The following is a 15,718-nucleotide window of genomic DNA, read 5'->3' as shown; positions in this document are numbered from 1 at the left end:
AGAAGCTCAATTAAATAATCAAGAGACAACATAAAGTATTAAGTAAGTTGTTTTTTTTTTTAGAGAGAATCAGACTTCCTATTTTACTCCCGCTCCTTTATGCTAAGCCAGGCTAATCACCTCCCCAATTCCAACTCAAACATGAGGATGCTATCAATCTCCTCATCCAACTGTTGGAAAGAAAGTAAATAGACTTATTTTCCAATATCAACTAGTCCTTTCATACAAACAAACTGTCTCTCTCTGTAAACACACACCCTCCAGTGTCTTCCTTCCTCACACACAAACATCCTGACCTTGCCGATGCCCTGGTGGAAGGCAGCCATGCGAACCACCACTGGGACCTCAATGATCCTCTTTGTGTCCATGTGGAGCTTGTCAGTCTGTCCTTGCAGGGTGAAGATATTAGAGCCGGTGCTGGAGGAGAGACGCAATATCACAAACTCTCCCAGGGCCTTGAAGGAGTACTCCGTACCATCAAAGGTGATGAGGTGGAGGCTGCCATACACCATCGCTGCAAGGAAAACATGGAAAAGGTTTCCTGGGATATAATTTAAAGAGTTCTTTGATTGAAGGTACAGTTTTTATGGGAATGGACTGATTACTGTTTGTGCCCTTCTGCAGGTTTGAACTTGTTTTGTGTTTACAGAGAAAAGTCCCTCACCTACACCCTGTGTTGCCTTCTTGGACGGGTTGCAGCCGTCATGGCTGGCCCAGCTGTAACCTTGGCAACGGTCCAGTGGTCTCTTGTTGAGGTATAGGTGACATAGAGGAGACTCGATACAACACCACTGGAAAGGCAGGAGATCTTCATCTGAAGAGAGAAGTCTGATTAAAGTCTTACACTCAAAGGCAAGTGGCTGTGGCAGTGTGGATCAGTGGTCAGACAAAGTGTCCTGTAAGTAGAAGGTTGCAGGTTTGATGCTAATGAAATTCATGTGTTTTATTTTGCCTTTGAGCAAGGTACTAAACAGTAATTGTAACGACTGAAAAACGGAGTAATTCTGAGTAATTAATGGAAATTTCTTTTCCTACACATTAATTTCTAAAATGTTGAGGATACACTACAAAACTACTTATATATTTTTACTTCTGTTTATACTTTAACTATATACAGAGTATACATAAGTTCTCCATCTGTGGATCACACCTTAAATTTGACTTCACTAATGCTGTCTTGAAAACAACCCTGGTTTAAAAACATTCCCTACTGACTACTATACTGTATATTTGCGACCATTAGGAGTTGGTGATTGTACTTTAAGTCCTACTTTTATGTTGTATTTGAACAAAAACTCAGAATCACTTGTATTACCGATATGTTTCTGTACACTGTGTCCGGAGAAGTAGCGTTCGTTGTACCCAGCCAGCAGGGGACCTTCTGGTTCATACACACACCTCTTCCCTGAACCATGTCTGTTGGACAGGACTGACTGGAAGATGTGGCCCCCTGTGCCCCCCCACCGCTGACCCCTTAGTGTCTTCACCCTTAAGCCTGGATCAGTAGTGTCCTGCAAGAACGACAGGTCCTCCAGAGCCTGGGTGCGGGTGCAGGGACATGAAGGCAGCTCGTTTGTCCACTCAGCAGGGTCAGGCTCCTTCATTGCCCAAGCCTGGCACTTGATTTGGGGATCCATGTCTGACCCCGCTGGACCACTGAAATCATACACCAGCTGACCAAACTCCCCCAAGGTCCCTTTCACCTGGTGGGGCCTGTATCTGCCTCCAGGCCCGAAAAGGTTTTCTGGGGGGACAGTGGGCTCGGTGAAGGATGTTTTTCCATCTGTATAGCCAATCACAGCGTTGTGATATTGCCTCTGGCCAGCACCCCAGAGCATCTCCCCATATCGCAGGAGGGCAAAGGAGCGTGCTCCATCTGTGGTCAGGATACACTGGAAAGTGTTTGTCTGGAAACAACAAATCAGAACTGTACAAGTTATTAAGTTATAATTTACTCTGCTTTTATTCAGTCATTGTCTCGCTGTGTGATAACACAATTCCCACTGTAGAACAAGAACAACAACACAATGCAAGGAGACATACAATAGACAGATGGCAGCAGATATCACTACACTCTGCATTCAAGCCCTTCAGGATGAAACAACCCCAAGATGGCACCAAAGTTCAACAAAACAGCACAAGAGTTTCAGGAAATGCAGTGTGACTTAATACCTGCTTTCTCTGAGCTGATGGTCAAAGGGCTCACATTGCACATGACAAAAGCATTTAAAGTAGGACAAGCATGCAAGCAGACAGTAACACTCCCTTTCACCGAGACTGAGTAGCCTCAGTCAGATAAGTTGGGGATGTTTTGATATTCTCATTGTGTGTTTTATCCTACAGAGACTTGGAAAGGGAATTATGTCATGTTTACTTGCTTGTTTCCAGTTTATCATCAATCCTATGAGCTAGCACTGGGCTCGTATATAGATAAATTAGTTAATGTTTGTAGAAAATAAAACCAAAATCCAAAACTATGGTTAGGCATTTCTTTAAATTTGAAAATGTTATTGATGAACATGTTTTGCAAGATTTTTTTATTTCTGGAATCTGAAGTTGTATACATTTAAATGTTTTCGTGATTTGAACAATCTTTACCTCGGAGAGATTGAACTTCTGGTAGGAGACAGGCATCACATGGTCCCAGGTGATCTTGAGGATCCAGGCAGGGGTAAAAGCAGGCTTGTTTCTCTGCATCACAAACTTTGTAACTTCATCTGCTGTTCGATTAAACACTATCTGCGAGTAGACATCTGATATATCCAGCTTATGGTATTCCTGAAAGGCAGAGCAATGTTTTGTTGCAGAATAAAGGTTTTACATCATTAAATATGAATGAGGGCTTGTTTTGTAGATTGTAACTTCTATCAAAAACAGAATCTCAGTCACTCTCTGACTTTCGTTTCACTTAATCCTTCAATTTAAAAAAAGAAAAAAGAAATACAAACTCCAGCCTCATTCCAACATGAACTTTGACCTCTGATGACATCTAACCTGATAGAGCAGCCGTCCGTAGCCATTGGTGAGGTCAGCATCATCCCAGAACACCGCCAACAGACCCACATTCATGTTGTTGGGGAAACCACTGGCTAAAGGAGCAGGGAGCAGGTACTGCTCATTCTCAGCAACAGACTGAAACTGGACAAGACCATTGTCTGAAAACTGAGGAAGGAAAGTGAGAGGCGATATCAGACAGATATCAAAAAGTTTGACCATTATGTTGTGTCATATCATTACGGGTAAAATTGCAGTAATCTCAGAAATATGTCATATTGTCATTTATTTATTCCCAGTTTCATTATGGGAGCTGTATGCATTATTGCTAGTAAACCTTCGAGCATGGTAAGTCCCATAAAGATGCCACATTTTCTATGGCTTCACTGCTATTTATGTATTGTAGACTGTAATAAGTCTTGTGCAGTACATGCAATATTATCTCAGTGTGACCATTTTTGTCAAGAAGTGTATGTTTTCATAACTGTTTGCAGAATATTTCAAAACTTGAAAAAGGCATTTAACTGCCTGACAGCTATGCCAGAGGCCAAAGAGGATGTGATTAGTTTTTGGCGGGGATCCAGCGTTGTTGTTGTTTTTCAAAAGGTCTCTAAATATTGTGAAATGCAAAATTTGAATTCAGTCCAATCTAGAAGTGAACATTTCTAAATATTTCCCATTATTTAAAAATAACAATATCAGATGATTTTGCTGCCTTAGCAGATATAGTATATAAACTGATATTTCAATGTTGTAGGAAATTGTGCATAGAAACTCACATAAACCCTGTCATACAATTTTCCAATAAAGGGGAAACCCATTGGAGGTGTGATATACGGTGAATTTCCATCTTCTGTGTCCATCTTTACTCCTTTATCACCAACCTCTGCTCCAAAGGGGTACAGGTTGCTCTCTATTGAGGAAACACAGAAGTTAATCAGTGGCAAGTCTAAGAACAGCTACATCATATTGTCATCAATCAAACTAACCAGTTCACTTGCTACCAACATGACAGCTGATTGTTTAGCTGTTATTTTTTATTCGAAATTCGAATTACCATTTTAAGTTTGGCAAAAATGAAATATTTGATCTGTAATAATCAGTTCAAATTAAAAATTCACAGTGTATATGCACAACAGGCTGTTCATATATTAAATGCATGTTGCCCTGTCTATGAGCTAAGCTGCAAACGTCCTCCTTGCTAACACAAAATGGTAAAAACTAGTAAGCTGTGCTGAATTCTGTGATGGATAGAAATGAGCAAACCCCCTGCAAAGTAATGTGAGTAAGCTCATGAGTAAGTATGTTAGTTAAGAAATAAAGTCGGGGGTTAACACAAGCTCAAGACATTTTCCTGTTTTTTTGTTCTACAAAAAATATGTCAGTATATACCCCAGTTGTGACTTTTTAAGCATTTATGTCTCTTAAAAAAGTTGCTAAGTTGCTAAGGGACTAAGTGAGACTACAGAGTTTGATGGGGAGGTTAAACGTCATTATCATCTCGTCCACCTGTACAGCCTCATTGCGTTTTTCCACCACTTTTGCAAGCTTTTAAATTTTTTTTATTGGATTCAAGGGAACCACGGTGAAGCTAACATCCGGGTTTGCCTACAAAAACATGTCCTTCCTGCAGCACTCTATACATGAACGGGTAAATACATTACCCTAATTACTCCAATCTGTTGAAGTTTTAATGTTATTGTACACTATGTAGGAGCCAAATAATGGGACTTGGTAATGGGTGCTATTCTCATTGTAAAAACCTTGTTTCTCCAAATTTCTTTCTCCAATATTTTGATGAAATTTAGCATTTTAAAAACCAAGGCCGTTTCTTTTTTACCTCATCAATTGAGGACATTTTTAACATACAAGCTTTTCACTTGACAACAATGATGCGACATTACAAGAACGTCAGTTTTGATAAAGAAAAGTGTGAGGTACACATGCAGAAACACAGACAGTGTATGATTATTAAGACAGGTGATAAACAAAGACATAGCTAACCCTTTAGAGCTGTCGATCTGCACATTGTGTCTTTTTTTGTACAGGAGCAGGTGTAAGAACCTGGCAGGTTGCTACAGGATGTTTCTCCAGGGCATGTCATGGGTGACAAACACTCATCCAAGTCCACACATCCTCCTTTTCCAAGACCATTTTCTTTGGTGGCATTCCAGCCACGACTGCATGAGCATTTGAAACCTCCTACATGGTTGGAGCAGGTGGCAGCAGAGTGACACTTCCCATTAGCTTGCTGGCATTCATCAAAGTCTACACACAATGGCCCAATACTTACAAAGCCAGGCGTACACACACATACAAATGAACCTGGGGTGTTGTGACATTGGGCGAGAGGGTGGCATGGTTTGGTCAGGGCAACACACTCGTCTACGTCTTTGCACCAGGACCCATTTCCAGCGAAGCCCAGAGGGCAGTGGCATGCAAAGGAGCCAGGGGTGTTCCAGCACCGTGCCAATGGGTGGCATGGTGAATGATCACACTCATTAGTGTCGACACATGCCTGATTCTCCTCGTGATACCCCAAGGGACAAGAGCAGTTGTACATTCCCGGCAGGTTGGTACACACCTGGTCAAAGCGGCAGGTGCTGTTGTCCTTGCATTCATTGATATCCTCACAGCCCAGGCTAATGGGTTCGTACCCAGGCAAGCACAGGCAGAAGAACGATCCTACTGTGTTGTTACATAATGAGTTCTCGGGGCATGGGATGCCATCTGGGTTGTGACACTCATCCACATCCAGACACTCTGTACCATTCAGAATAAACCCCTCATTACAGGGGCAAAGGTAAGACCCAGGAATGTTGACACATACAGAATGGGGCTGACATACTGAGGAGTTGTGGGAGTCTGAGCATTCATCTACATCCATGCACTCTGTCCCATTACTCCAGAACCCTTCAATACATTCACAGTAATACGAACCAATAGCATTCATACAGGTCCCATTGGTGCAAAGCTCCCCCAGCTCAGTGTTCTTGCATTCATCAATGTCCACACACAAGTCATCCACACTGGAAAATCCAGTGTCACAAAGACACAAGTAGCCTCCATTGGTGTTGATGCACTTGCTATACTCAGGGCAGGTTGAATTGTCTAGGCACTCCTCAATATCCTCACAGTGAGTGTTGTTGCCTTGGTAACCTTCCTGGCACTCACAGACAAAAGATCCAACCGTGTTTAGGCAGTTGGAGAAATTAGGGCATTGGATGAGGCCGAGGGAGCACTCATCCACATCCAAACAAAGGGAGCTATTGCCTGAGAAACCTGGGTCACAGGTACATTCGTAGCTGCCCTCCATATTAGTGCAGGTACTGTTGTCAGGGCAGGTGAAGCTCCCTGTTACACATTCATCCACATCCTGACAGTGTGTCCCGTTGTCTTCAAACCCTTCCCAGCAGTCACAGATGTACGAGCCATCAGTGTTGAAGCAGTAGGAGAAGGCCATGCAGACTTTATCTTGTGAACTGTCACATTCATCCACATCCCAGCACTCAGTGCCATTTCCCTCATAACCATCTTTGCACCGGCAGTAGAAGGAACCCTGGTATCGGTGGCACTCTGCGAGTGGGTGGCAGGCACTACTAGCATTTAGGCACATGTCTTCGCTAACACATGTGCCCTTTTCGTACACAAGGTCCAAAAAACACGAACATGCATAGGAACCAGGTGTGTTGCTGCACGTCATGTTCCTGCTACAGGTTGTAGTCAGCTGACATTCATCCACATCTTCACAAATAAAGCCATCACCATGGTATCCTTCCTGGCACTGGCAGATGTAGGACCCATTTGAGTTGAGGCACAAAGCCTGGACACTGCAATTGTGTGGCAGTGAGGAGTTCTGCTCACACTCATTCACATCCTGGCAGTCAAAGCCAGTGCCCTCCGTGCCAGGTGGACAAGCACAGTAGAAAGATCCAGGTGTGTTAGTGCAGCTGGCAACTGGGTGGCATCCTCCATTTTGGACTTGGCACTCATCAAAGTCTATAATTTATCCAAAATGGGACAGTGTCAGGGAAACAGCCCCAAAAGGTGCTAAAAGAAAGCTCAAAAGATGGGGGCCAAAAAAACAACTGCATTTATGGATGTTAACAATGAGAAATTGATGCTTACCAGAGCAGTTCTTCCCATCACCTGTGAAGCCACTGAGACAGAAGCAGGAGTGACTGCCCATTGTGTTGACGCAGTGGGCAAACTCGCTACACTCCTGCTCCCCTGTCTCACACTCGTTCACATCTAGAAAGGTGATGGACAAATGGGGAGGGAGGGAGGGAGAAAAAGAGGGAAATAATTAGGATTAAAAGCAACCCGTCAGAGGACAAGTCATCAGCAGAGGAAATGATTTCTGTGAGCTGTTTAAGCCAAGTTTTGCAGACTTACATTTATAAGTGAGGTACAACAAGTTGATTAATTTGATGACTATGGACAGAAAGAATTTTAGACAAGGAGGTAGCCTCATTAATATTATTAGGGTACTGTCATGAAATGAAAATCATCTGACTTAGAGCCAGCAGCAGCCGTGCCCTATTCTGGAATGTATTTCATATTTATTTTCTCAAGCTTGCAGGAGCGTTAAAACTGTTTTACCGGTGGCCCAATCTTAAGGTAAATTCCAACTCATTATAATCCTATTGCTGGCATTGTGTGTCTGACAAGTACCGACATGAATCTTATAATAAGCACTAACATGTGTTTTGGTTGATGAAGTGTGACACAATAGAGGATTTTCCCAGGATTATTCACAACAGATTCTTTGGACATTTAGCCCAACTGATGACTGAAGATTAATTTCAAACAGAAAAATGCAATAATGTGCATTCTTTTGAATGTGAATTTAGTATTAGGATTTACACTAAATGTTACAAGGATAAGGGATAACTTCCAGATACAGGAGGATGTGTTTTTGGACAACACCACAAATATTATTTAACTCACAAATTCCTTAAATCTATCCCTTTTTTTAATCTTTATCTTCTGCTTTTTGATTGGTATGTATTAGAAAACAGAAAACAATAAAGGAGGATGAAATTTGTCTGGATTTCCAGTATCTCATCAATTTACTTCATGACGAGAGCAAAAATATTTATTTCATTTAAGCCTGGCATCACGTTCAGAACTGATCCATATGAATCAAAAACATGGGCACATAACCACACTTTAATTTATTGAAAATGAGAGTGGAAGAACTGTGTTTTACCAACACATTGAGTTCCGTTGAGGGTGTAGCCTTGTCTGCAGACACAGGAAAACGATCCTGGGATATTCACACATTCAGTTTCATTTTCAGGACAAATATTTTCCCTCTGGCACTCATCTATGTCAGAACAAGTCAGCCCGTCGCCTACATAACCCAGGTCACACACACACTGGTATCCGGCAGGTGAAAGGTGGCACAGGCCATTATTGTGGCATGCAGGGTCACACAATGGACTGGGTAGCACACAGGTGTCATTGAAGGCGACTGTGCCATTCAAACATGAGCACACATGAGCACCAGGTGAATTGATACACTTTGAGAAGGCTGGGCAGATGGCATCAGAGAGAGTGCACTCGTCCACATCCTGACAGGAGAAGCCATCACCTTTGAACCCCTGCTGACAGGAGCAGAAGAAGTCCCCTATGAAGTTGGTACATAGTGCCCGTGGGTGGCATCTGCCCACCGCAGAACACTCATCTATGTCCTCACAATGGGTGCCGTTTGCTGCAAAACCTCGCTTACAGGTGCAAGTGTGGGACCCCACAGTGTTGAGACATGTGGCGTTAACATGGCAAGGTTTGTCTTTGCACTCGTCTATATCAACACAGTCCATATTGCTGGCGGGGCGGTAGTAACCAACCCGACAGGGGCACTCGTATGATCCGTCAATGTTCTTGCACTCTTCATTCACTCCACATGGATTGTTCAGTTCCTTACACTCATTTATATCCTGGCAAAGAGTCTGGTTAACCAAGATGAAGCCTGGCAGGCACAGGCAAGAGAAGGAGCCCTGTTTGTTGACACATGTAGCCTTGTTTCTGCACCCTCCATTATCCACCAGACACTCGTTCACATCATTGCACTGGGTCACCCCATCTCCAGAATAACCCACCTGACAGGTGCAGTTATAGGAGCCAGGGAGGTTTATGCAAAGGGCATTTGAGTGGCACTGCCTAGCTGACAAGCATTCATCCACATCCACACACGTGAAACCATCTCCAGTGTACCCTGCTGCACACCGACAAGAGAAGGAGCCTGGTGAATTTGTGCAGTTTGCATAGGGGCTGCAACGGCCGGCCACACACTCATCCACATCATGGCACTTGGAGTTATTGAAGATGAAGCCACTTCCACAGTCACAGTAATATGACCCACCAGTGTTGACGCAGGTAGTGGTGGAAGGGCAAATGTTGGGTGTTTCACACTCATCAATGTCTTCACACAATCGTCCATCTCCTACAAAACCTCCCGGACAGGAGCACTCGTAACTCCCAAGCCTGTTGATGCAGATAGCATTGGGGTCACACTGATTGTTTTCATTGCATTCATTTATGTCTGCACACGTCAGCCCATTTCCTACAAAACCACTGTTGCAGGCACACTGGTATGACCCCATGGTGTTTACACAGTCTGCATATAGACTGCAGATGTTGTTTTCACATTCATTGATGTCCACACAGCTCTGCCCATTACTTTCGAAGCCAGTGCTACACGTGCAGTAATAGGTGCCTGGCAGATTTTTACAGCCTTTGTAGCCAAGTGAGGAAGAGCAAACACGAGGAGTCTCTGAACATTCATCTATGTCAAGACAGAGGTAATTCCCGTTGCCCTTATAGCCAGCATTACAGGTACACACATAGGACCCAGGGTTGTTGGTGCAGGTGGCGTTCCAATGGCAAATCCTTTGGTTCTCACATTCATTTACATCAGTACACTGGAAGCCATTTCCTTTGAAGCCAACTTTACATTTGCACTGTCGCCCTCCCTCGAAGTTAGTGCAGAGAGCATTGGTGTGGCAACCACCATTTTCTTTTTGGCATTCATCGATGTCCTGGCAATCGGTGCCATCTCCAACGTATCCACTGAGGCAGACACAGCTATAGCTGCCCAGGGTGTTGTTGCAGCGGGCCTTTGAGTGACAGCTATGCAGGCCACTGAGACATTCATCAATGTCATTGCACAGCAGCCCATCGCCCTGATAGCCCATGGGGCACACACAGGTGAAGTTGTTTTTGACCTTCAGACACTCGGCCTGAGGGTGGCACTTGCTGCCCGCTGCCTCGCAGTCCCTGGGGTCAGCAACTGAAGAGAAAAGAAAGATGACCTTGAGACATGCTGAATCTGATTATCTGTAGACTCAGTTTTTTTCTTTAAATATTTAGGGAGCATATGTAATTTGTTGCCTACTGTTCATGTGCAGGATAAAAAGAGATTATTTAACTGAAGGTAAGGTACCTGCAATGCAGTATTCCAGCACTGCAGAAAGACTTATCAGCCACAGGAGTGGAAACCTGTGAGGGCAAAGAAAAGAAAAAATCATGACAATTGGCCAATACCCTTTAGAGTAATGCTCTAACAATAATGATTTTCCAGATCCCCTAAACCTAACCCTAACCCGAACCCTAACTCTATGTTTAAGAAGTACAGTGGGAACTTTGGATGTATTTTTTCATCTTTGTAACTAATTACAGTAGAGATGTGGACGTAAGATGAATTTAGTCTTCATGAAGGTGAGGAGAGCCATCAATCAAAAACACAGCATAGAATCTCAAACAACAAGTGGTGTCAGTTCTGAGGATAACACCATCCATCTCTGTTGTTGAAACAGGAAGTTAAGTCTTGATATGACCTAACTACAGTGTGTTACCTTTCTTACTGTACTTTGTGTTTCCACAGCCTACTTTCATCCTACTGGAACAATGGTCGGGTGTCTATTGTTACAGTTAGTGTCACACAGATAAACCTATTGTCTTCTCCTGACTCACCACCAAAGGAGGTCATTTACCGTCACTGCTCTCGTTTATCCTGCTTTGTGATTGATTCCCTCCAGATAAAGTTTCATAATGTACATAATATTTTCTTAATGTTAACACTGTGCAATAAAATGTTATTTTCTCTGCATATTTTGTTTGTTCAAATCCTCCAGATGCTTTATCTTTTAAATGAAGGGTAACCCAGAGCTCCTGTGAGTCCTTTATGCACTGAAGTAAATGTTCATGTTTAAATGTTCATTCGATCAACCTCACATTAGTCCAAATTTTATATTTTGAAAATTACAGACACAAAATGATTGCTTTTCAATGTAAATGGTAGTCAGATTACTTCATAACAAATGTGGCATTTTGACTAACCTTTAAGTGTTAAAAGTAGACATTTAGCCAATACCAATACATGCTAATGTATTTCTTCATTCAATTTCTGCAGTACAAATTATCTCTGTATGACTTTGTCTCTAATACACCAAAAAAATCTACTTTAGTTTCAGGGTCAGTTTAGTTGTTAGTGAGTTCAGTGTGTGACAAATTAAATTAAATTTTCATTGATCTCATTAAGGCAGAGCGACCACAGTTTCCATATTCATGAGCCCAGTGCTTGACAAATTATATTTTAATACTCTGAATCTCAGGAAAAAGGTTATTTGCATTGATCTCATTAAGGCAGAGCAACAAAAGTTTGTGAGTGAGCATAACTCCACACTTTGGATCCAAGGTCCAATCATTTGACTTAGGAACGGTTGATTTATGCTACATTAACTGATAAGCCAAGTTTTGGAGACTTACATTTACATTCATTTTTATTTTCTCAAGCTTGCAGGAGTGTTTTACTGGCAGCAAAATCTTACGGTAGATTCCTCCTCATTCCTATTCATTGTTATCCTACTGCTTGCACTGTATGTCCAACAAGCACTGACATGAAACTAATAGTAGGCACTAAAATGTGTTTCGGCTTATTAAGAGGGACAGCAATTTTTTTCCCAGAACTGTTTGTAATATCAGATTCTTTGGCAGTTTAGCCTTGCGGCTGACGCTGACTGGCATCAGTTCAGAACGGATTCATATAAATCAGAGACATGGGCACGTAACCACACTTTCATTTATTTGAAAATGAGAGTGGAAGAACTGTGTTTTCCCAACACAATGAGTTCCGTTGAGGGTGAAGCCTTGTCTGCAGACACAGGAAAAGGATCCTGTGTCAGAACACTCATCTATGTCCTCACACTGGGTAGTGTTTGCTGCAAAACCTCACTTACAGGTGCAAGTGTGGGGTCTGACGGTGTTGAGGCCTACCTCATGGCAGTCCAAATTTTATATTTAGAAAATAACAGAAACAAAATCATTGTATTTGTTTTTGTTTTTGTTATGTTCTGAAAATGGTCGACAGATTTTTGCTTCATAACAAATGTGGCATTTTGATTTACCTTTAAGTGGTAAAAGTAGACATTTAGCCAAAACCAATACATGCTAATGTATTTCTTCATTCAGTTTCTGCAGTACAAATTATCTCTGTATGACACTGCCTCTAATACAATAAAAAAAAAATCAGCTTTACTTTCATGGTCAGTTTAGTTGTTAGTGAGCCCAGTGCTTGACAAATTATATTTTAATACTCTGAATCTCAGGAAAAAGGTAATTTTCATTGATCTCATTAAGGCAGAGCAACAAAAGTTTGTGAGTGAGCATAACTCCACTCTTTGGATCCAAGGTCCAATCATTTGACTTAGGAACGGTTGATTTATGCTACATTAACTGATTGGAATAATTTTATATTTTCTCACCACTTGTTCAGAAGTTTAAAAGCCTTCTAGCCACTATGGTTTACTTGGGGAAGACTCAAATAAAGTTGTATTCAAGGTGTCTTGGATTAACCAGGAGGCTCTGGTTTAAAATTGCTTTGCCCACAAAGCTCTACAGTCATCCTACCATTTTTCTTCCAGGAAAATGGCTCAAGGAAGTAGTTGAGCTGAACCATGAGAATAATAACAACACTTCTTGTTTGTTCTGATTGGGTTACCATCTAAATGTCAATATTCCCTGGAGGCCATATAGGGCTATTGTCTGCATCTCAGGGGAAGGTCCTGAATGGGCAGTGAGAGGGCTGAGGCAGACTTCTATTACATAAATGCAGGACTGTCTACTGTAAATCATATCAAGCCTCCCTAAGGGACTGCAACTGGGACAGAGATGGGTATGACAGCAGCCATAATCTCCTCCCCATCTGCAACATTTCTAACATGAGCAAACTGTTACTGTTTGTGATGTTAAAGTACACTGGGAGTCTGAAAGGTCAATGTGTTTTTTTTTTTGTAGTTTTTTTTTAAGAACCAGTGCTGCAGGTGTTTCATAATTCCATTGTTTTCTGTTTTACTCTACAGCACTCAGTTTTTCCCTCTACAGAGCTCATCTGTTCCTTACCTGTGAGTGTAAATATATTCTATGTACCTTTAACTGGTTTGACAAAATGATTTGTTAAAAAAGAGTTTTGGGAAATGTACTTCTTTGCCTTTCATTTAACGCTTAACTAACTTAAATGAGAAGAACTCTCATATCTGTCTATTAAATATGAAGGTTCATCCAGCAGCTGCTTAGCTTAGCTTGTCTTAGCTTACAGACTGGACACAGGGGAAAACAGCTAGCCTACCATCACCTCTTAAACATTTATTATATCTCATCTGTTTTGTACTACTAGTAAATGTAGCATATTGTGTATGCATATTAGAGTTTTGGGCTTTTATTTTGTTTGTATTTTAGTTTGTTGATATAATTTGGCTTTTTTACAGCATTAGATGTTTCTCTGAAGTAGTCTTTGTATCTTTTCCCTTTGTTTTGTTTTGTTTTGTTTTGTTTTGTTTTGTTTTGTTTTGTTTTGTTTTGTTTTGTTTTGTTTTGTTTTGTTTTGTTTTGTTTTGTTTTGTTTTGTTTTGTTTTGTTTTGTTTTGTTTTGTTTTGTTTTGTTTTGTTTTGTTTTGTTTTGTTTTGTTTTGTTCATTTTAATTTTCATCCATATCTAAATATCATGCTGCCATTTACCAGACTATCATTGCAAAGGACATTCATATTCCAAAGTGAACTTTGGTTTAACTAAATAAATAGATTTATTTGTAAGTAAATAGATTGAATTATAAAATCATTAATTTGGGGTATAACCATTAAATAGCTAGAGGGATAAATACAATAAATAAACTTAACAGACTTAACAGATGGTGTAATCAACCCATTAGCGAATAGAATGAATACAATTAATTTTTAATGAACAAACAAATAAATCAGCACTTACATAGATAGTGACACATTTTAAAAAAAGGTTCTCTTAAAGCTTTTAAATATTAATGACAAGTATTTCATTAACTGATCCTACAGCAATGAATGACCCAGTGTTCTTTGTGTCCAAACAAAGCCTTTATGCTTTAATCATAGAAAAACTGGCCATCAAACAAATATCAACTGAAATATCAAGAAACATAAAATTGGGGTCAGGGTCACATGAAATGGATTAATGATAACTTCAAAAACCTTTGGAATTACAATGAGCCATAAGAATAAGATGAACAAGAAAGACATTAAAAGAAAAGTAAAAAATGCAGTAGCAGAGATTTTCACTTACCGCATATTTCCCCGGCCTTTGAGTCTTTCGTGGGGAGAAAATGCAGACTCCCCTCCGCTGGATCTCTTTCCTTCTCTTCGTCTTTCTCTGCAGAGTCGAAGCTCTGTCGTTTTCTTCTCCTCCACCTCTGTCTTGATTCCTCCACCCCTGGGACTCAGGACAATGGTCCACCCCACCATACCATGTACTGCCCTGACATCTTAAACCTCTGGGAAGAGGAACACCCATATTCCCCTGCTTATGTGTCAGGTCTCGCACAATAAGTGGACCATGCCCCGAAGGCCTTCGTTTGTCCTCTTCCCTGTAGACAAGAAGACAAGAGACCAACATGACTTTCATTCACCTGTGCATCTGGGGAGAAAGGGATTTGGATCCTTCTAGTATCAAGTATTTTACTTTGTGATTCATCTGTGTTTGTCAGCGATATCAGTTTGTAGCAAAGATGCGTGTGACAAATGTGTGGATAATATTACAATCACCACTGAAACTTAACCAATTTAATCAAATCATTTAGACCATTTAAACCACTTTTTATTGAGCTACCTCACTGTTATAAGCTGCATATTTTGCTCCTGGTTTAACTTTTATTTGTTAAAACATTAGTTGATTCTGTAAATGTCAACTGAACTGACCTGACTCCTACATTCTTTGCAATGACTGGTATTATCTTTAGTATGGTCCTATGTGACAAATGCCATTCATCCGCTCATGACGTGAATATAAGATAAATCAAACCAAATGTTTAAATATTTGTCTAAATATATTCTAGTCCTGCTATTATTCCAAGGCAAATTCTATTATCTAATTTTAGATTTCATTAGATCTTAAGAAAAAAATATGTACATTATGACCTAACATCTTTTCAAGCAGTCACATTGTGGACCAGCCATGCAGCTCCATGTACGTATATGACAGAGTAATAATCCTTGGCAGCAGCTTCTGGGCAGATAACGCAGCTACAGGTCTTGAGCAGGTTTATGAACCCTCATCCACAGGTGGGAAAAAGTAGGACAATTTTTATGGCCGGTTGTTGAGATTTATCTGATCGCTTGGGCCCGTGCAATTGTTTGCGGCCTGGGTTTTACATTGCTTATCGGTGTGTGGCTGTAGCAAGCACAGTTTCGATTCTGC

At 41.1% G+C, this 15,718-nt stretch overlaps 1 protein-coding gene across 1 annotated transcript; it reads right to left on the bottom strand.

Annotated features, from left to right (window-relative positions):
- Window positions 1-116: 116 nt before the first annotated feature.
- On the bottom strand, window positions 117-14,766 carry LOC139623444 (fibrillin-2-like). Its single transcript, XM_071481689.1, has 12 exons — window positions 14,588-14,766; window positions 10,442-10,497; window positions 8,207-10,288; window positions 7,123-7,245; window positions 4,999-6,993; window positions 3,774-3,907; window positions 2,995-3,162; window positions 2,599-2,778; window positions 1,316-1,907; window positions 665-814; window positions 297-514; window positions 117-170 (listed from the first exon to the last, which is right to left on the bottom strand). The coding sequence occupies exons 1-12, from the start codon at window positions 14,764-14,766 to the stop codon at window positions 117-119; spliced, it is 5,931 nt and encodes a 1,976-aa protein (XP_071337790.1).
- Window positions 14,767-15,718: the final 952 nt, after the last annotated feature.

Source organism: Trachinotus anak, unplaced genomic scaffold (assembly GCF_046630095.1).
Source record: "Trachinotus anak isolate AG129_WGS33_773 ecotype Australia unplaced genomic scaffold, CSIRO_AGI_Tana_v1 ptg000007l, whole genome shotgun sequence".
NCBI classification, from domain to species: domain Eukaryota; kingdom Metazoa; phylum Chordata; class Actinopteri; order Carangiformes; family Carangidae; genus Trachinotus; species Trachinotus anak.
Note: the sequence above shows the minus strand (reverse complement) of the source record. Positions and strands in the feature narration are given on the sequence as shown.

Coding starts and splice junctions, on each gene's coding strand:
- LOC139623444 (XM_071481689.1), bottom strand. CDS start 14,766: ATGGTGGGGTGGACCATTGTCCTGAGTCCCAGGGGTGGAGGAATCAAG. Junction 3,163..3,773: donor AATTGTATGACAGGGTTTAT/GTGAGTTTCTAT, acceptor TTCCTTCCTCAG/TTTTCAGACAATGGTCTTGT. Junction 815..1,315: donor CAGTGTACAGAAACATATCG/GTAATACAAGTG, acceptor TTCTCTCTTCAG/ATGAAGATCTCCTGCCTTTC.